Source organism: Epinephelus moara, chromosome 12 (genome assembly GCF_006386435.1).
Source record: "Epinephelus moara isolate mb chromosome 12, YSFRI_EMoa_1.0, whole genome shotgun sequence".
Lineage (NCBI taxonomy): Eukaryota > Metazoa > Chordata > Actinopteri > Perciformes > Serranidae > Epinephelus > Epinephelus moara.
In genome coordinates this window covers 29,071,418-29,093,797 of record NC_065517.1, presented here as the reverse complement: position 1 = coordinate 29,093,797, position 22,380 = coordinate 29,071,418, and the positions used below count along the sequence as shown (strand labels likewise).

At 41.6% G+C, this 22,380-nt stretch overlaps 2 protein-coding genes across 4 annotated transcripts in view; both read left to right on the top strand.

Annotated features, from left to right (window-relative positions):
• The first annotated feature begins 1,184 nt into the window (after positions 1-1,184).
• batf (basic leucine zipper transcription factor, ATF-like) lies at positions 1,185-9,347 on the top strand. The gene is made up of 3 exons (XM_050057896.1): positions 1,185-1,458; positions 2,451-2,555; positions 7,259-9,347. The coding sequence occupies exons 1-3, from the start codon at positions 1,396-1,398 to the stop codon at positions 7,463-7,465; spliced, it is 375 nt and encodes a 124-aa protein (XP_049913853.1). The 5' UTR covers positions 1,185-1,395; the 3' UTR covers positions 7,466-9,347.
• Positions 9,348-9,908: 561 nt separating this feature from the next.
• The window catches only part of flvcr2b (FLVCR heme transporter 2b), a 38,268-nt gene continuing 25,796 nt past the window's right edge, over positions 9,909-22,380 (top strand). The window contains exons 1-2 of one of the 3 annotated variants that reach the window (XM_050057895.1): positions 9,909-10,925; positions 20,098-20,239. In XM_050057895.1, the coding sequence (XP_049913852.1) occupies positions 10,341-10,925; positions 20,098-20,239 (727 nt within the window). In that variant the 5' untranslated portion in view covers positions 9,909-10,340. Of the gene's footprint in view, positions 10,926-16,715; positions 17,537-20,097; positions 20,240-22,380 lie in introns of those variants that run through there. The other 2 variants (XM_050057894.1, XM_050057893.1) reach the window with 2 other exon arrangements.

Sequence of the window (22,380 nt, the reverse complement as noted above, 5' to 3'; positions counted from 1 at the left end):
CAAGTATTAGAAATGTCTGGCCGTGCCCAAGCTCTTCAAAATTCCTGTGATGGTAGAACATGTTTTTGTGTGGGAGGGCTGTTCTGCCAAGCAAAGCTGTTTTGGTCCCGATTCTTTCTTTTTTTTTTTCTCACAAGAAAATCTTGTTCCTGCATCACCAAATGCTACCTCGTGATGGGGGTAAACAAGAAAATAATACAAGGAGTCACATATGCGGCTTCGCAGTCCACCCTGGCGCTTCAATGCAGATCTCGTTGGACGTTAAAGCTGCAGCATGTGTCATGTCACACCCCCTGTGTACATTCAGTGAATAATTAACCTCCTCAACCTGTACATTTTCTGGAAGATTCCCCCACACTGACTTCAGCATCTTCACAGCTAGTCATTTAGAGTAAAATACATTGAGGGAATTCTAGGTGGGGTTTAGGGGAGCTCCGGGCCCTCAACGCGGCCTCATGTTGTCGCAGCTGGCATGTGGCGAGCAATGAGCGTGGTTCTGGAAATCACCATGAAGTGTGTGTAAATGTGCACAAAGCAGTCATCCATGTGGAGTTTTAGGATGCGCTGTCTCTTGAGGATTTGGTCGAAACGTATCGTGTGCGGCGGCTAAAAAAAGAGGAAGCGGGAATGCCCATGATGGCTGCTTAACACACTTACCATACCCGCCACACACACACACACACACACATATACACACACACAAACACACACATAATCACAAGTAAAGAAAAGGTTGCAGCAAGGTTAATATCATGTCTTTTAGTGGTAAGTTTTTCTTCCATTTTGGTTTTTCTGCCACCAAATATTAACTCCTAAACAATATTATTATTTTTTAACAAGTAGTGTTGTTGGTAAAGGACTTGAATCTTGTTCTGAAACCGTTAACATCCACTCATATTTACTGAAATTGTAATTTAAACCCCTCCACTATGTTATTTTTCTGGAGTTTACAAGATTACCTTATGTGCTTTAACTTTCCATCAGACATGTGACTTCCAGTCTAATGCAACTTACCCAGATTCTTACCAGAAGCCACATCAGATACAGCTAATTAGGCAGACACCGAGTCTCACAGTGTGTGTGTGTGTGTGTGTGTGTGTGTGTGTGTGTGTCTCAGAGAGAGAGAGAGAGAGAGAGAGAGAGAGAGCGCGAGAGATAAAGGAAGAGAGCATGAGCGAGAGAGTGAAAGAGAAGGAGGAGTGACAGAAAGGAAAAGAAAAGAGGGAAGAAAGAGACTCATTAAGCCAAGTTCCTCTCAGCACTCGTTCTGGTACATAGACTCTCTCTCTGACGTTCTTTCTCTCTATCTCTCTCACACACACACCACACACACACACTCAAAAACACAAAGCAGAAGTGGACAAAGACACACGGTTTCAGTCGCCACGGTTGGCTATGGCTCAGGGCTCTGACAGCAATGACACAAGTTACAAGTCCCCATCACCTGGCAGCAGGCCGGTAAGTGTGCTCTTCCATTCTTGACAATGTGCTTGTTTACATCCTTGTTACACTGACGATCTATAGATTCACAAATCCTGTGAAAATAACGGTACATATTCTTCCTAAATCTGTGATTGGATGCAGTGTTTGATGCATATTCAGTGGGCAGCAGTACAGCCTATCAACGAGACACTAGTTCTGTCTCTGTTGGCTCTTTTCACAGCTTCTCCAGAAGTGTTTCACATGCACACATGGGCTGCAGGCATGACTCGCTTCAAGTGTAGGCTTTTGTGAATTGCAAAAAAATCTATCACTCGTCGAAGTTGTGGGAATCCTTTGTTTTTTAGCGAGTCCCTCAGAGCTGTCAGGAACAGACAGCGTGTTAAACACAGTGTGTGCTGTACGTTTCCCTGCATGTGAGGCTTGCTGCACATGTGCCAGTCCCTTTGCACACTGTTGCTCATTTTCTTGCTCTCATGTGGAAATAAATGCTGTTTTTATAATGTTTTTATACATTAAATGTTACATGTTACATGTTTTTATACATGTGACAATCTGGGAGCCTCACTGCATGTGGATAAAGCAATCTCCAGCAGCAGCAGCAGTTGCTTTGCGGTCTTTCAGCAGTGCGTTAACGGACAGTTCAGAAGACGTTAGATAATGAATTTGTTATCTCTTTGATGTACAACTGACTCAGCATTTTCAAATGGATTACTTATTACGATACCAAGAAAATCGAGTGTTCAGGACATGAAACAGGGTGTGCGTTATACCTAACTGATGACTCAGCCACTCCCAGACCCTGCCCTTCAATGTTAGGTGTAAAGTTAAACCCATCTTCTGTCAAACTGCCGTTGAAACAGACCATGATTCCATTTCGCACATAAACCCACCGTTGACGTAATCTACAACAGTCTGAGCATCGCTTTACCAGGGTCAGGAACATCTCTGTGCCCACCTGTTTGGTGTTTGTGTCACTGCACTCACACTAACTGTTTGTGTTTTGTCAGAGCTCCTCAGATGATGCGAAGAAGGTGATCCGGCGAGAGAAGAACCGGATCGCTGCTCAGAAGAGCAGGATGAGGCAAACTCAGAAAGCTGACAGCCTCCACTTGGTGAGGGAACCATACACACACACCAGAAGCAACGTTTAACACTGACTTATACTTCTTAGGAGCCAAAGAGACACAAATTAAAAAGATGGAAGATTGTTCTAACCCCAAAAACTGTCATTTAGTTATAGCTTTATTGTACTGCAATGCTCGAGGTACACACTAAAGGATGTTCAGCAGATGTAGCATTGGTTAGGGCATCCTGCATGGAGTGATGGAGTGACGTTAGCACTGTTTAGCAGAGGGGGGACCAAGTCATTGTTTTGAAGGTCACATGGAAGTTTCAAGTCTTTGCATTCAAATTCTAAGTCAAGACCCAAGTCCTGAACTTGGAGTTTTGAGTCTTAAACAAGTCATAATTTGCTCCTCACCAGATGTATTACCAGTAATATTGAATTTAGATAGATAGATAGATAGATAGATAGATAGATAGATAGATAGATAGATAGATAGTACTTTATCGATCCCAAACTGGGAAATTCTTTCTTTATTTACAAAAAATACGAATGCTTTTCAAGATTTGCTTTGTTTGTTAAAAACAGTTTGCTAAGCATTGGCTCACAATGTTAATATCAGGCGGCTGTGGCTCAGAAGGTAGAGTGGATCGTCCACTAATCGGACGATCCTCAGTTTCTTGAGTCCCCCCGTCAGAGTATCCTTGAGCAACATACTGAACCCCAAATTGCTCCCGATGGCTGTTCTATTGGTGTTTGAATGTGTTAAAACCTGAGTAGCAGGTGGCACCTTGTATGGTAGCCTGGGCCACCAGGGTGTGAACGTTCGTGTGAATGTGACTCGTAGTGTAACAAGTGCTTTGAGTAGTCGGAAGAAGTGCAGGTCCATTTACCATTAGTCTTGACTTATTGTTCTTTGTGCAACTTCAAACGTCAACCGAAGTTGGTAGTTGTTGCCTCTCCTTCTGTAACTTTCAACCCATACCTGTCGCATACTTCTATTCGTTTATTCAGTATCATTTATTCAAACTGGCGCTTAGAAACGTAAATTTAGTCCTTCATGGTTCTCTCCTGTAACTTCATTGGATGCTGTCGGACTGGTTCAAACAAAGTGTGGGAAATCAAGTGTCGACTTCCTGGGAATGAAAAGCGGTAACGTTAGTTCATTCAGGAAATGAAGTGATTCATTGCACACTAAGTATTTAAAGGTCAAAAGGCTAAAGTCCGAGTGAAGTCATGAGCTATTGGTGTTAAGCTCCAAGTCAAGTTGCAAGTCTTTTTTGATTTTGTCAAGTCTAAAGTCACCAAATTTGTGACTCAAATCTGACTTGAGCTCAATTCATGTGACCTGAGTCCACACCTCTGCATTCTAGATTAAAGAACAGTTATGTCATCTCAATGTTTTTGCCGTAAATTATGATAAAATGGACCGATTGATAAGCAGCCTCTGGGAACTAGTTTGTACTATATTTACGAAACGCCACCTGACCATGTGGCGATGTGTCATGGCTTCTGTTGGGCTGTACACTTGGACGCTGCTCTGTGTGTTTGCAGAAGCTTAAGGAATAAATTAGCACGTGTGGGCAATCACTCCCTTTTTGCAGCAGATTCCAGCACCAGAGAGTGCAGCGCTGAATATGATAACAGAAGGGTGTACTGCTTTGTTTTGTTGCCCCCGTTATTCTTTTATGCAGCTCATTTCGTGTGATAGTTCTAGTCAGCGTTGTCTCAGGTTTAAGTTGTTTGACGTGAGATGTGTCGCTCATTCATTGACGAAGGCTTATCAAAGACCTTCGACATTTCGTCATCTGGATTTCTTTACAAATCTTCAATGATCTTTAAATCTACGAACACAGTGGCTTCTCCAGTAATGATGCTATTATCGTACGGATCCTTTATACCCTGAAATAACTCTACATGCTGTCACATCTTACATCAGCACACATTTCGACACACTGACCACATATCTACTATCTGTGTGACTTCCTCGTGCGAGCTGAGATGATCTATGCTGCACTGTACTCCTGCTCAGAGCAGCTGTTTCTGTGAACTTTATCAAATAAACTGAGGAGATAGTGACCTTCAGAAAAGCCAAACTGTAGGCAGTAGTAGATCCAGAGATTTGAATACATTCCTGTGAAACTTGGTGTGTGTTATCAATGTCTTTAATGCCTGTCAGAGTCACAGAGAACACCAGGGGACCACAGAGCACACTGTGGTTTCTCTGTCATCGTCTCAGTAGATAAACAGGAAGGCGAATTTTCCCTCTCTGTGACACCGTGCCTTATTTCCTGTTTCTTCAGTAGTATTTTTTTCTTCTGTGTAAATTGTATGTCGTGGGCAGGAGGGGAGAAAAAGGCAGTCACTTCTTGTAAAGCGCTGATAGCAGTGGGCTGTATTTGGCTAAGTGACGCAAGTACAGGGGTTTGCCCAAAGGTTCTGTGACAGTAAGGACGCACAGCTCAGTGCTATACTCTCTCGGCCAGGTTGCGATGACCTTTTCATTAACCGAGTGGAAGATTTTCTCCCCTGCTGTTCCCACACCAAAAAGACTTTCAATTGCTCACATAGAGTTTGCTCTACTTGTATGATCTCTGAAGGTGATGATCAGTAGGAAAGATACTCTATAGACCTTGTTTTGGTAAATGCATATGTCATCCAAAATGTACGATTGTGGTGCCTCAGTCAGTTTGTAGTGTAAATTCTGTGTTTGAATCAGTGTTCATGGGTTAATGTTGAAGGACAATGCACTTTCACAACATTGTTTACCTTACAGTAAAGCAGATAAGTCTCGCTGTAGATTTAATGTGTTTTTGCTGACTCCAGAGCAACCTTTCGTCTTCATTAATTTTAGTTTTATAAAGTTTGAATTGACAGTTACATGTCTCTCTAAGACAGTGAAAATGCAAAACAACAATCCAATATTTCACCTGCGTTACCAGCTGGTTATAAGGTTACTCTGGACAAAAAAAAAAGGAGCATACCACTGTTTTATTCAAGTTTTAAGAAAATTTTAAAAGTGTATTTTAGCCTACATCCCTGCCAAAAATTTCTGCAGAGTACTTTTATTTATTCTTTTTTTGAATATACATTTTTTGTAGCATGACCTGTCACACAGCTCCTGTACAATATATAGAAATCGACATGCCAAGCCTTGCTTGAGATAGACAATCCATCATAATAATAAATGTCTACATTACGTTTTTGTGAATTATATTGCGTTAAATGACAATATTCATCAGATATATACACTATATATAATGACCTATCTCAAGAAAGATTCATACATGTTGATGCTGACACCTACTGAACTGAATGGAAACTACTGTCTGCCATGAAATTAGAAACAAGACTGACAGTCTACAGCCACTCTAGCAGCTCTGTGAGGCTTTACAGTACAGCCAGCATGCTAACATGCTAACAGTGGCATCCAAGGGGTCTTGCCTCGTGTACATGCTGATGCTTATCAGGCATAGTGTTCACTAAGTTCTTACTTTAGTGCGTTAGCTCATGTTTGCTAATGTACACAAAGTACAATTGAAACTGATGGGAAAGTCCGTGGGTTTGCTGAAGTGGAAAAGTCTGTTACCAGATTTCATGGAATGTGGATTAATTTCACTCAAAACTACAAATGTCAGCCACATAATGGTGCCAAATAAAAGTCAGGGTATCATCAAAGTCTGTCGTTTTAAAATTCTGGAGAACATACTGTACTGATATATCAGTTTGGACCAAAGAGGTGAACAAACCAACAGACAGACAGTCATTGTCATCCATTCAGCATATACATTCAAGTAGATCTTTAATGCTTTGGAAAATGGTCAGCGGTAAAATCTTAGCCCAGTTGCCAGAAGAAAATGTTGGCATTGTACCTTTCTGCAAACCACAAGTACGTTACATTTGTGCCTTTCATACGTAGGCTATCATATCAACGTTTCTAAAGAGATGTAGTTCTGATTACATGTTTATGAGCTGACTTTGGCTTCAGTAGGTCTAGGGGATGGTCGATGTCGTGACCTAAAGGCGAAATGGCTGCCAAGGAGCAGACCACTGTTCGAGATCGACAAAAAACTGTGTTTTAGCGAGACATTGAGGCATTTCTAGCTGTGATTATGCCACAAAGACGTAAAGGTTTTAGCAAGACATAAGCTGCTTTTCCAGCCATGATTATGCCACCGAAAGTGGTGTTTTTTAGTAAGACATTGACGTTGTTTCAAGCCGTGATTGTGCTCAAAAAAGGGAGAACTTTAGCAGGACATCAGCAGCATTTTCAGTTATGATTGTGCCACCAAAAGTGGTGTTTGTAGCGAGACATCATCATCGTTTCCAGCTGTGAATATGCCACAAAAGGGGGTGTTTAGCAGGACATTGCTGGTGTTTCCAGCTGTGACTGTGCTTAAAAAAATAGGGTTGTTTTAGCGAGACATCAACAGCATTTCCAGCGGTGATTGTGCCACCAAAAAGTTTTTTCTTTAGCAAGACATTTAGGTTGTTTCCAACCTTGACTGTGCTCAAAAAATGGGGAGTTTTATCAAGACATTGGTGGCATTTTCAGGGGCAACTGTGCCACCAAAAGGGGTGTTTTTTTTGCAAGACATAACCATCATTTACAGCCGTGATTATGCCACAGAAAGGGGGTGTTTTAGAAAGACATCGGCAGAATTTTCAGTTGTCATTGTGCCACCAAAACTGGGCATTTTAGGCTAAAACATGATCTTTCTGCTCTAACATCCTGTCGCTTTGTGTTTCCAGGAGAGTGAGAACCTGGAGAAGGAGAACGCTGCCCTGAGGAAGGAGGTGAAGCAGTTGACAGAGGAGGCCAAGTATCTCACCTCCGTGCTGAACAGTCACGAACCTCAGTGCACCGGTCTGGCTCTGCAAACCCCCGACCTCCTCTACCCTCCTCATCACAGCAGCTACCACCATCAGCACATCACTGTACCACACTACCAGCACTGACCTGACTGACTACTGAGGCGGCCTGAGGGCGTGCTGCGAACAGATGACTGACCTCAATGGAGAGAAAGACTGACTGGAGATGTGTCAATAAGTGTTGTTCAAAACTGAGGAGTATAACAGGCCAACATGTCTGCCAAACAATGACAGTATGGACCCCAAACTGTAACAAGCAGTGTTGAAAAGTATTTATTTGTGCTTGTGTTCATCTCTTTGCTTTTACCTGATTAATATCAGTGATCTGTGTGTGAACTTAAAGGTCCAGTGTGCAGGATTTAGGGGGGATGTCATGGCAGAAGTGGAATAGTAATAAATATGTTTTCTTTAGTGTTTCATCACCTGAAAATAAGAATCAATGTGTTTCCGTTACCTTAGAATGAGCTGTTTATATCTACATAGGGAGTGTGTCCTCGTCCACGGAGACGTTTCTACACTAGCCCAGAACAAACAAACCAAACCCTGGCGCTAGAATGGGCCATTCGCATTTTCGTGTTGGCCACCATATTTAGCAGCCCCTCCATTATGAGCAGCACCGGAAAAACAGTTATTTTTAACATGAAACTGCTTGATTTATTGTTTTGTTCCAGCTAAAATCACCAGGTCCATTAGTTTTGGTGAGGAGGAGACCTCTGTGGATAATTTGGCTCCTGGTGAAAACCTCCTGAATGTCTGGATCTTAAGTTATCGGAGAAAAAATGTGACACACACATTAGCAGTTGCTAGCGACCTGTCTCTGACGAGCTGAACAGCATCCAAGAAACACTGATTTGTGACATGAAATGACTTTATGCAGTGTTTTTATTAGTTTAAATCACCTGGTCCTTTTGTTTTGAAGAAAAGGAGACCTCTGCGCATCATTCGGCTCCTGGTAAATACTCCGTGAAAGTCTGTATCTTAAGTTATCAGAGAAAAAAGTGGAGCACACATTAGCAGTTGCTGGGCTAGCGACCACAAAATCACTCATTTGTAATATGAAATTGCTTTATTCAGTGTTTTTACTGGTTTTAATCGCCTGATCGATTTGTTTTGAAGAGGAGGAGACCTCTGCAGAGAATTCGGCTCCTGGTAAAAACCTCCTGAACGTCTATATCTTAGATTATCAGAGAAAAAAGCTGAGCACGCATTAGCAAGTGCTGGGCTAGCGGCCTGTCTCAAACATGCCAAACAGCATCAGAGAAACACAGATTTTTGTGAAACTGCTTTATTCAGTGTTTTTATAGGTTAAAAATCACCTTGTCTGTTTATTTTGAAGAGGAGGAAACCTCTGTGGATAATTTGGCTCCCAGTAAAAACCTCCCTAATGGTGACCACTGTGAAAATTCTAACCAGGAGAAGAGAATCTTCACCGCTGGATGCCACTAAACCCCCCCTTAAATCTTACACACTGCTCCTTTAAATGGCTCCATGAGTAGAATATCAACCAGTCTATGTTTACATCGGGAGAAAAGAAACTACTGTATGTTCAGGTGACTCAGACGATACAGTATTTTTGTAAATTTCTATTGTCATGGAGAGCACCTTTTGTCATCCTGTCATGTTTTGAGTGTTTATTAATGTGTTTCAGTGTGTAAATGTAGATCGATAATGCTCAGGAGATTTTTTGACAGATTTGATTGTGGACAAAAAGAATGTATAAAGTCGAGATCCTTAAAAAAAATAAGGCTTCAATGTACCAAAAAAAAAAAAGAAAAAAAAAGAAACAGCTGGCAGTGAAGAATGGGCATTCAAAGGGTCTTGACTTGTGTACTGGTGATGACGCTGTGAGGAGACCCAGCTAAAGATATTTATTAAATGTGATGCCTTTTAGGTGATCATCTCTGACCTCCACTGGGTTGTCATTATTCATGCTTTCACGTTGTGTTTTTCTGTGTGTGTGTGTGTGTGTGTGTGTGTGTGTGTGTGTGTGTGTGTGTGTGTGTGTGTGTGTGTGTGTGTGTGAAATCTGCTCTGGTCCTAATAAGACAAGGGACACATGACAAACCACCTTTTATTTATGGGAGGAGGAGGGAGTCCCTAGATGGCACTGTTCACCAGGACATGAGGCAGCATATGTTGGCAAAGCACAAAAATAATCATTCATAGCCTGCCATGAGGGGGTATGAATTAATGTTTTGTCCTTGAACACAACTGAGGCTTTCATGACATTCACTTTTTTTGTGATCTTTTCATTTTTATAAGCCAAATAGACGAAATAAATACCTGATATCAGCATTTTTTGTTCAATCTGGAAGTGATAAGTGGTTATAAATGACATGTTTTACAAATTCCACTACAGACTGTATCAGAGTAGGGACTGTGGCGTTTAAGGACGTTACAAAGTGTAGTAAAAGTGAGATATCTCGGTGTTACAGGCTGCTCAGACACCACAAAGAGCACTTTATTGAAACTCCGCCCTTGTGCCTGAGTTGACCGACTTGTTCCAAGAACCCAATGCGGTTTTAGGTCCGGGTGTAGGGTCACAGCAGACGCTCCTACACGTGTGTACACTCGGAAACCGTCCGTAACGGCTCTTAGTCATTCATGAAATTATCTGTAACTAATTCGTTGTGATTGTAGCCTACATATTTCAGGCGTGAGCTCGACCACTGCAGCGGCTAGGGAGGAAATGCCGCGTAATCTGGAAGTTGTGAAGCTCTCACTAGTTTCGTGTTGACTCTTCTGGAGATTTGAAGCATTTATTTATATTGAACTTCTGCTTTTAATCTGTAAAAACATGAAGCTGTAGGCCTGTGTGACGATCACAGCGCTGGGTGTTTAGTGTTCACCCATTAAATAGGGCGACCCTCAGCCACTTCAGTTTGCATGTGGTTTAACCCACAGCAGCCGAGTTGAGTGTGAACTTTATACTCCATGAGTATATTTAGTAGAGTGGGTTAATATGAGCGAGAAACACGCGTTAGGAGAGACTAAACAAGACGAGGAGACTAAAGAGGACTTTGAGAACCATGTTAAGCTGGAGGCGGGTGACGCGGTGCTGCGCGCCGACGATCCGAGTCAGCTGGACGGTCATGAAGCGCTGCGACCCATCCGCCTGTACAAGCGGCGCTGGATGATCGTCCTCCTCTTCAGCTCCTATTCACTGTGTAACTCCTTCCAATGGATACAGTACGGCATCATCAACAACATCTTCATGAAGTTCTACGGCGTGGACGCCTTCACCATAGACTGGATGTCCATGATCTACATGCTGACATACATTCCCTTTATCTTCCCGGTGACCTGGCTGCTGGACAAAAAGGGGCTCCGGGTCATCGCGTTGGTGGCCACCGCGCTCAACTGTGCGGGCACGTGGATCAAAGTGGCCAGCGTCAAACCCAACCTATTCCCCGTCACCTTTCTGGGACAGTTTTCCTGCTCCTTCGCGCAGGTGTTCATCCTCGGGATGCCGTCGAGGATCGCGTCAGTGTGGTTCGGCTCAGAGGAGGTGTCCACCGCCTGCTCCATCGGAGTCTTCGGGAATCAGGTAGGATGCAAGAAAACACACACTGTGCTCCAATCAGTGGGTGCACCAAGTTAGCTTTTCACCTACTCGATCACTGATTTAAACTTAATGTAGCCTAATAGCTCCACTAACCTCCGACCGTGCCGACATTCCCACATCCCCACATATGTGTGGCACGTTTGCGTAATTACGCACGTTCAGGGTCAGGGATCACAGTGCATCTGTGCGTCAAGCGACAACATCTCCTGCTGAGAATGAATGGCTGCAACAAACCAGCATGCAAGAAGAGACACAGATGGAAACCCCCATTATGCCCTAATGTGTGTAACATCCCATGAATGTATTGTAGGTCACTGCAAAATCAGACAACTTGTATCACAAGACAGTTTCTCTAATGTCATATACATATTAAACACATGTCTAGACACAGAGGCCTTTAAAACAAAGCTATTTATTATTCATAAGAATCAAACACATGAATGAAAGGCTCATATTGACAGAAACCAATACCAGGGTTGGAAATTAGCACCAGCCACCAGCCAAATGCTTGTAAAATATGCAAATGGGTGCTAGATTTGCTTCATTCACCAGCCAAAAAAAACAATTGAAATCTATTGAGTGGCTGGTAGATTTTGGATCCACCAGCTACAGTGGCAGGTGGACAGAAAACATTATTTTCCATCTCTGCTAGTATCTAGGGGTGGGAATCACCAAAGGATCCATGATACAGTATTTTCACGATACCTAAGTCATGATACAATATCATTGCGATATCAAATATGCTGAGTATTGTAACAAAATATATTGAACCTTTGTCAACGTTTGTTTTATCTAATGAGAAAAAGTTTTGTCTATTTATCTCACCTTAGCCATTTTTTTCCACCAGCAAAAATACTTGGCACTGCATGACGATACGATATTGCCACACAAAAAATATGACAGGACGTTGCTGTATCGATTCCCCCCCACCCCTACTAGTAACTATAGAAAGTTGTCTGAAAGCAAGCATGTGAACCTGGGGTTTGTGGGTCAAACTCCAGACAATTTTCAGCATCAAACACTTAATTTCTTGAATTCTGGTGAATGTTTAGCCACCAGTTTGTACATTTTCTGTATCAGTTTACAGTTAATGTCTCCACCAATCAACACCCTGAACGAAACAAACTAATAAAGGACTTAAATTTGTGTAAATCACCAAAATCACAAAGTTAAAGGGCAGCAAAAGAAACCATTTATAATTTCACTTTGCTGATATGTCTCGGAGCTGTGAGCAGATTGGGATGTCCTCAGGTCCCCTGACAAAGCTGCTCCACAGATGTTGGTCCCGGCCCAGCGAACACAGACGAGATTTGGAAAAGTGCCTGGACTTCGAAAGGACACAAAAAACAAGCACGTTTTATACTTCTTCAAGGACGGCCCAGTCACCTGAGGCAAATGTTGGCACTTTACACTCCTGAAGACCACACATGCGTTACATTTGTATGTTTCATATTGTAAGATGAGATTTATTTTCGTGAAGATGTATCCAGTAGATTGTCTTGTCTTCTCTGTTCATTATTTTGCATCTACATAATTTAACTACATTCATATATTGTTTACATATATTATTTTGCTCTTTACGTTAAATTTGGAACTATTTATTATTGTCCCCCTTACGTGCAGGTGATGAGAGTTTCTAAAGTGACGTACACCGATCAACCAAAACAAAAAGACGTGAACAACATTAATCATCTTGTTACAATGTTCTTTTGGGAAATCTTGAGCTCTGACATGTATGTGGTTGCCACCTGATGTGCTCCACCTACCTAAACACCAGTGCAGACTAGGTACCCCCCCTCATGACAGTGGCACTCCTCAGTAGCAGTGGCCCCAGCAGGACAGTGCACCATGCCACACCACAAAACTGCTCAGGAATGGTCCGAGGAACATGACCAAGACCTGGGCATTGACCTGGCCTCCGAATTCCCCAGATCCCAGTCTGATCAAACATCTGTGGGACGTGCTGGTACCTAACCTCACAACCCACAGGACCCAAAAGATCTGAAGCCAACGCCCTGGTGCCAGACACTATAGGACACCCTTCAGAGGTCCTGTGTCCATGCCTTGACAGGTCCGAGCCAAGTCAGGTCCAAGGAGGCCCCACCATGGATTGGGGGTACCTCTGGGGTAACAGCACGTCCCACAAATGTTCAATCAGATAGGACCTGGGGTATTTGGAGGCCAGGATGATGCCTTGAGCTCTTTGTCACGTTCCTTGGGCAGCTTTTGTGGCATGGCACGGTGCATTGTCCTGTCCATGATGTTTTCCTAACCATAACCAAGAGCTTTTTGTGCCTAAATCTAAACACACATTCATTTAAAGCCTTGTTGAAGGTTTCAACATATCCGCTACATATTAATGTACAAATGTGATGTATCTGTGATTTGAAGAAACATACAATGCCAACATTTCTGCGGCGATTGGGTTGCCAAGCACTGTGTGTTAGAAAAAAAAAACTGAGAGCAGAATTTTGAAGTCTGTCCAAAAAGAAGCTGAAAGCTGTACTTGGTGCGGTAGTCCCAGTTTAGTCAAAGCTTAGATGTGATAAGACGACATTACAGTCACAGTATATGTGTACAGAGTGACACTGATTTAGATGTGGTAGACCATTTATTACATGTTCCATGCTGTGCGGTACATTACCCATGTAAATTGTCCTCTGGATCTCTGACTGTGACTTCACATTAACAACACACGCATAATCCTTCACATCTGTTGTTTTGTGTTTGTCTAAATTAGAGCTAGAGGGGCCTTTTTAAAATCCACCCGAGCAGCCAAATAAGCTGACAGGAGAGTAAAGATCAGCGTCGTGCCGCTGCTGTTAATGTAAGCTCGCACATTTAACACTTTAAGACTCTGAACAAACAACACTTGAGTCAACTTACAGTACATCGACTCCAAGTAAAATGTCACTGAAAAGTCATCGCTCAGTGCTGGAAATTTTTTTGCTGTGTGTAACCCAGAGCGCGAACTGAGTTTTTGGATGCAGTTTGAATAAGTAAGAAGAAACATCTTCTGTTTTTCTGACAGACTTCTAATAAGCATCTTAACAAACCTTATGGCTTTCAACTTGCTGTCTTTGTGTATTCGATGCTTTGTTCTTCAGACAGGTTTAACAACACGCTCAAACTGCCTTGAACCTTTTCCTGATGACGCCGCTACAGAGTCAGTATAGAGGTGTCAGAGTTAATCCAACATCAGAAGCCTTATCCAGTCATTTGTGCATGACAAACACAGAGAGACAGATAGACTTGATAGCTGACTGGAGTAGATGTCCTGCGTCTGTACAAATTTGGCCTTAGGTCAGGTGTGTCATAGGTTATTTTATTGCAGCCTCGCTTAATACCAGCACATTGCATCATGCCACATCCTTCAATGGTCTACAAGAGGGAACAGAGGTCTAATTAAGTCATATCTAAAAGAACCACATTACAGTCTGCACTTTTAAGTTATGATTTTATAAAGAACATAAAACAAAATCTGTGGTGAGATCGAAACAGCAAAGTAGCCCAGTCCCCAGAATAAAATATTGGCATTGTATGTTTCTGAAAACCACAGGTATGTTACCTTTGTACATTTCGTAACATTTCTAAAATGACGTAGTTCTGTTTACAAGTATATGAGAGGACTTTGTCATCAGTAGGTGGAGGGGAAGATGGATGTCGTGACACCTACAGTATAGAGGAGATGGCAGCAGACACACGTATTTGATTTGATGTTCTGTAAGCCAATCACAGTGCACTACGTCATCTTAAGCGGACTGCTCCACAGCCTCTCCCCTTCTTCAAGAAGCATGTCTGACCGCAAGGCAAAGAGAAAGCGCAAGACACGTTTGGCTGAATCCAAATGTCCACCCTTTGGACTTGCGGATCGTATGTACTGTGGCAAGTTCACCGTCTAAGCTGCTAAGACAGCCCTCAAGACTGTTTTACTCGCTGCCATGGAAACGTTCAAGCGACGATTACAATCATTGTAACTGTATTCCGTATTCTCATCTGTCCCTGTAAATAACAAGATATGAAACTCATGTAAAGGGTTGTTTTGTGAGTGAACAAAATTAATTCATGGTTAACATATAGACTGCTGCAGACATTCAGATACAAAGATGGTTGTAAATAAGGACCAAGCTATGACTAAATAAATTGGCTTGACCTATTGGTTCCATCAGAGGATCTTTATTTGTTTTTCGGCCACTTTTCTAGACCATATTTTTGACATTACACTGCGCAACCTATAGGGTAGGCTGCAATAATACAGTGCATTTTGATTCCCCTCTAAAAGCCTATATTTCTACATATTTCTTGTATCATGATGTTGAATATATTTCTGGCCTACATGATTTAAGTATAGTTCTTATAGGCTACAGTAACTGTTTTATATATACATGAGTTTTGTTGTTTTAGGTGGCTACTGAAAATAATAACTACTACATTTTGTCCGTATTGCAATGATTTGTGGGCAATTAAATCAGTGAAGTCTGCACCCCAAACAGACTCTCTGGAAGTCTGCATAAAGTCCGCTCGAGGGCCCTTGTAGACTGAAGGAATTATAGATTTGGACAGCCGGCAGCACTGGGACTCTCGGACTTTGTGGGTGTTTTCCCGGGAAGTCTGGGAGTGCTGCTGGCTGTCTGCAAGTTGTGTTATATTACTTATACATGTCAAGATATTGTGAAATATTTATAGGTTTTACTCAGGGTTTTTGACGACAGTAGTAGTGCCAGCAATAGATAAATAGGAAACGTTGTTGAATTGATTTTTCAATTGATGCTATCAGCTTATGATGCTTCCTATTGATTAAGTACACATAATATTTGTCTCAGGAGGTGTTGAACCTAGTGTTATCTGGAGATACTTAGGAAATTGAGGATATTCTAAGTCCAAATGAGAAATACAATACAAAATATATGTACTATGTGTTTTAAAACATCACTTTAATTACTGATATGATGTAGCCTTTTAGTAAAAATGAATTAACTCATGTTTATTGTTGAAAAAAAGGACGGTAATTGTCATTTTTACCATTGGTAGTTTCTCATATTCAGATTCTCTACATTGGAATGGACAGAAAAAATAACACTTAATGAAGTATTTTAATTTGAAAAAAAAAAAAGCTAATGATTTTTGAGTGCATTTAGAGAAGAACTCCAGCATTACAATGTGTTTTGTGTATACAACATAAGTAGGTTCGAATGGGTTAAGCCAAAACATGTTCTTTCCCTGTCCTTAAACAAGTGGTTTTGTGGCTAAATCTAACCACATGTTAACCACAGCATTGTCACAACATAAAATTGAAACATAAAGAAACATAAAGTTGCATTATATCCACCACATATTTAACATATACATAGAATATACAGTAACATACCTGTGGTTTGCGGAAATGTATAATGCCAACATTTACTCTGTGTTGCTGAAGGAAAAGGATATTCAGGAATTATCCTCAACAGTACAGGCCGGGGATCGGTAGGTGATCAATAACAAAAACCTGGAAACATTAACCTGTGGTAGCAGCTGCAAAATCCTCCAAATGAGTCAGCCTGCACAAGAGACTTAACTAAAGTTCAACAGAGAAATGAATCTGTTTCTGTTTTCTGGGGTCACTGTTACTGAGACAGTTAACTAAAGAGGTAACACAAGGTCTGAGTTTGTAGGAGTGGTTTGAGTAGAATGTAAAGATTTCCTATGTTAACGTCACATGACAGGACTGAACTGATAAATAGGTGGTATAGAGGCTAAATGCCATCACATGCATGAGTTGTGAATGGACTGAGGACACGAGTAAAACTCCAGCTGTGCTCTCTCTCTGGCTTCTCTAAGAAAACCATCGTCCTGCTCCAGGCAGTTTGCACACAGGACAGCGAGCTGTGAGGACACAAGCTCCAAATCTTAAGACCTCTCACCTCTCACGCTCCAGGGGCCCCCACTTTAGGACAGTTACAATGCCACAAAACAATGCTTTGAAAGACAACCATGCAAATCCTGAACTCGGCGGTGAAGAATGGCCGTGGTCCAAGGCTGCAAAGAATCCCGCTCCGGGCCTCGCTTCGCTGCAGTGGACTCCAGGACCTTTGGGCAGAGCCATCTCCATTGGGTCACGGTTGGACGTCGAGGCTTTGCACGGTGACCGGGCAGAGCTGGTCCCAAAGGCTGAGACCAAACTTTACCACCGCCGCTGGCTCATGCTGTTTCTCTTCAGCGCCGTCTCAGCCAGCAATGCCTTCATGTGGCTTCAGTACGGCATCATAAGCAACATATTCATGCGCTTCTACAACATTGACTCTCTGGCCATCGACTGGTTGGCCATGATCTACCTGCTCACTTACATCCCACTCATCCTGCCCGTCCTGTGGCTCCTGGACAACAGGGGAATCCGAGACGTTGTCCTCGTTGGGTCGGCCTTTAACTGCATTGGTGCTTGGATAAAAATTGGTAGCGCCGGTCCCGATCTGTTCCCAGTCACCTTTTTTGGCCAGTTTGTGTGCTCAGTAGCCACAGTGTTCGTCCTGGGTATTCCCTCTTACCTTGCCTCAGTGTGGTTTGGAGACAAAGAGGTTTCCACTGCTTGTTCCATAGGAGTTCTGGGAAACCAGGTTTGTCTGAATATCTAATTAATCCCCATTTAATTTCTACTACTGCAGCAGAGTCCACACAGTGAGGCAGCTGTCTGGAGATTATGCAGCTGCACTGGATGCCAGAGTTACACAGGACTTCTAGTGTCCTGGTGCGAGAGTCCAGAGAAAATAGTGTCAACTGTTTGCTGAAACCTCCTCGTCCTACTTTGTCTGCTCAGCTTAACATGTTCATATAGCAACCTGATTTGGTACTAATAAGAGAATAAGTAGGAATGCATGATTTTGGATTTTTACTGATATTCCAGAGAACATCAAGTCTCCCTTATAGTGCTACTAAAATATTGTTATGCCTACCCTTATCGTGATGGCCCACTGGCAGATGCAGACTTAAAATACAGTGCTTCTGAAGATGTACACATTGACAGGACAATGAAAAGGAAACTACTTCAACTTAGGTCCCATGTAAAAAAAAAATGCCATATGAAAGTAAATAAAGTAAGAGTTATCCCAGTTTATCAGTCTTGGATGGTGCTCTCCCTCAGACTATCCACAAACCACAACCAGGGCAAAGTTGACCTATTGGATTAATAAAAGTCACATAATTTATGCGTCATCTCATCGACCTGTCATATCAGCAGGAATGTTCATCACAGTCTTTATCTGCTGATACTGATGACGTGGAGATATTTTTGTGCATCCCTAAGAATAACTATTCCAAGATGGTTTTCTTTGGGGCTAAAAGTTGCATGTGGTGTGTTTCAGATGATTGACACAAGCTTGTTTGAAAACCAGTTTAAAACAGTGGTTCCCAACTGGTGGGTCGTGGTCCAAAAGTGGGTTGTGGGTCCATTCTGAATGGACCACAAGTGATTTTCAAACGAATTAACTTTGCAGTGAATTTTCAGCACAGGGCTTTTATTTTGAAGCGCCGTTTCCTGCTGTAGAGTGAGTAAATAACAGCTACTTAGCTAACTAGTTCAATGACATGGCCAAAAGCAGGTATGATGGTCAATATAACAAACTCTGTGGGACCTTGAACTAATGACCATGAGAATTCTGGACCCCGTGGCTGAACCAGTTGGGAACCACTGGTGATGGTTGAAATAAATATGAAATCATTTATTTTAACAATTAAGGTTGAACAACTAAGATGTATTGTAGATAATTCAGCTCCTATCTATATTTGAAGATCAGTTGGATCCTAAAGTTATTACATTTCCATTTAAATCATTATATAATGTTAGATCATTTGAATATAAACTTTATTTTTTGCTGTCAGTAGTTTTTAGCGAAAGTAATACAGAAGAGAAAAAAAAGAAATTTACATTTTAAAGGTCTGGTGTGAAGGATTTAGTGGCATCTAGTGGTGAGGTTACAGATTGCAGCCAACTGAAACTTCTCCAGCATGCATAGTGTGTAGGAAATCTATGGTGGCTAAAGCGAAATTGCAAAAATAAAAATGGCCCTATCTAGAGCCAACGTTTGATTTGTTTGTTCTGGGCTGCTGTAGAAACGATGTGTTGGACTCTGTGAAAGAGGACCCGCGCAGTATCTAAATATAAACGGCTCATTCTTAGATAACAAGAACACAACATTTCTTAGTTTCAGGTGATTATAATCTAATGAAAACAGAGTTATGACTGTCCTCCTGAGACCTCAGCTTCTGTTTGGTATATTGGCTATTTGGGATCAGTAGGACCTGACAAATATAAAAATTGTCTTTAAACAGGAAGTATTTGTGGGGAAAAGAAATGATGTCCTCATATGGGGACAATGGGTTTATCTTAATAGTCTCAAGTGTCTAATAAAGTATAAAACTTATCACCTGAACATTGATGTGCAAAAACTAAATTACAAATGTTGCAACAAATCTGAAAATGTATGCTGCATGAATTTTCCTTGATCCACACTCCAAGCTAGGAACGTCCTTTTGTCTGTAGGAACAGTCTGTCACACCAAATTGGTCCCAATGTCCTCAGAGGAGACGATTATAAAAGCATGCTGCTGTTGCTAAAGTTGGGCAAATTTGTTGCCACATCAAACTACAAACATCATTAATCATAAATAAACAAGTTTCAGCCATAAAATGTGATCAGGTTTTGGCCCTTGTCCACTTTTGTGTCGGGATTGGCTGTAGACTGACTTGGCAGAGATGGCAGAGAAGTATTAGGCAATTGCTACCATTAGATGACACAAAAATATGTCCATGTATGAGGACAACAGGTCTAAGTTAAGTAGAATGAAGTATAAGGTGCAGCAAACCCAGAATGTTATGTCCTCATATGAGGACGCGGGGTCTCAGGAGGATATTATGTACCATTTCTGCCAAGAGATGCCCCTAAATCCTACACACTGGACCTTTAAGTGCAAACAATAATAGCTTTTATATACACATGTTGTGGTACCATTCAGTCAATATGTAAGAAAATTAGAAAATAAGGGGCAATAATGGTGTTAAAAGCAAAACTTTCCTGATTTAAAGCCATTCTGGTTTTATTTAACTGAGAAAACAAAAATGTGTCTTTGCCCCTGAACTGTTTTTTCTTTAATTTATGTTGTATGTGTTGACTGTGTTCTAGTTGGGTATTGCCATTGGGTTCCTCGTGCCTCCCATCCTGGTGCCTAATGTGGACGACTTGGACGAGCTGGCTCACCACATCAGCATCATGTTCTACATCACAGCAGGAGTGGCGACGTTACTCTTCATCCTTGTTGTCTTCGGTAAGATCTGTCATGTCAAAACTAGTGTTTTCATACTTCCAGTCTTATCTAGCCATGCAGACGGAGCCGGATATCTGCAGATAAAACCGAAACTTTCAGCATGGCTAGACACCGTGACTTGTTTCCTGCAGTTTCAACAGTTTTTCAATTTACATAAAATGTAGATTAAGTGGATTCAAATGCAGTTTTAGGCTGATACTGCACCGTGCAACCAGTGATCTTTTGTGAATGGATAAACAGGGTGAGGTGGTCAATGAAGCAGTCAAGTGAGTGAAGTGAATGAAGTCAGAGGTGACATCACCTCACTTAGCTTTTCCCCTTCACTTGATACTGTTAAATAGAAACACACTGTTTCATGTGTATTGTCTCAGTCTTTTTCGCTCAGGCTAATGGGATTTTCTTATTCAGTGGATCAGCTTGATAAAGGTTTTAATTTACAGCAGACTTCCACTGTGACAAGAAGCACCATTCAGTGGACAAGAAAAGTGCTGACCTGCATGCTCGCACCAACACAAAACCCTCCCAGAAGGGGTGGTTTACAAAAAGATGCTGTTGTGGTGCAAGTGAGGTCAGGAGAAATGTCACGGGAACAGGCACAAAAGTACTTCAACATACTGGTCAGGATTGTTTTTTAAAGTATATATTACTTATAGATGAGGGTGTGGGCTTAGCTTCAACATTGGTGGGGGCAAAACACATGAAACTGGAGATTGAGAGTCTTCCAATACAAAACAAATAGTATCAAACACTGAATTTCTTGCTTCTGGTGAATTTTTATGCACCAATCTGTGCCCCTACACCTATGGTTATAGATGTATTAGAGGACCTATGATCACAAAAGGACGTTTACTGGTAGAGGGAAGTGGCCTGACTTAACGTGACCAACAGGATGTGAGTTGTCAGGAAAAATGCTTAGTTGTAGTCTGCTTCATATCTGCTGCTCATGCCTTTTAACCCTCTGTCTTTTCCTACCACTCCCTAATGCATTGTCTCACAGTTTACTTTCCTAATTGTACATTGAGCACTCATGTAGGAACCACATTTGTTTTCTCCCTGTGAGCTAGAATCATAGGGAGGAAGAGAGATTAATACCTAAAATGCTCAGTCAGAACAGAGTAGGAAATTATGAGCTGTTAATATGTAATAGTCTATAGAGAGCAGAGGGTTTGGTAGTTGTATCAGAGGAGGAACAAGTTACATGAAAAAGCCGTTGTCCTGTCAGGACAGGGGGAGGGCGCGGGTGCTCGTAAGCGTTCTGCATTCAGAAACACAAAAGGATGCTTGTGAAGGCATTCCATAGTGGCACCACGTACAACATTCAGACAAATCGTCAGTGTAGTTAGTTTAAAGAGAAACAAAGATATAGAGTAGATAGAGAGAAATCTACCCACATCATAAACTCTTAAGACCTGCACCTCCCCAGAAATACACGTCGCAGCGGTGCAGATCTCCTGTTGATTGTGTACTTATTTTGCATGCCTAGTTTTTTAAGTTTTAAGTTTTTAAGTTTAAATTTTGAAATCTTTAATCTGACTCTTTCCCCTTGGCTGCTGTAACACTGGAATTTCTCAATTATGGGATTAATAAAAGTGTATCTTATCTTACCTTATCTTAACCTGACACCATTTCCCTCAGAGGAAATGAAGCTTTTATTTACTAAAATTTCACAGATAAGAAACAGTAAATTGTGAAGATAAAAAAGCCTCCTCAAAATCGCATTTTATGTCTAGTGTGTGATTTATCCTGGCTTCATATGAGTAGAGGAAAACTCCGCTCATCACAAGGCTAATTTAAACAATGTAAAATGCCATAGGCTTGTGCTAATAACATTAGCATGTTGTATTTGTTTGGAAAACGTGTTTAGTATAAGACAGTTGTTTTGTCAGTGAACCTTGTGAGTTGTAATGGAGCCGAATTTTGTAACATTACCTTTGTTGAATGTTGCTTTTGTCCCTGGCTTCATGTGAGTAAAGTCCGCTAGCTGCTAGGCTAATTTAAACAATGTAAAATGCCATAGGCTTGTGCTAATAACAGTAGAACAGAAAATGTGTCCAACAAAAGACAAGTGTTATGTCGGTTGCTAGTAAGACATGTTTGATGTGTGTTTTGAATCAACTCAGCTTTACAGCACTGGTTAGCTA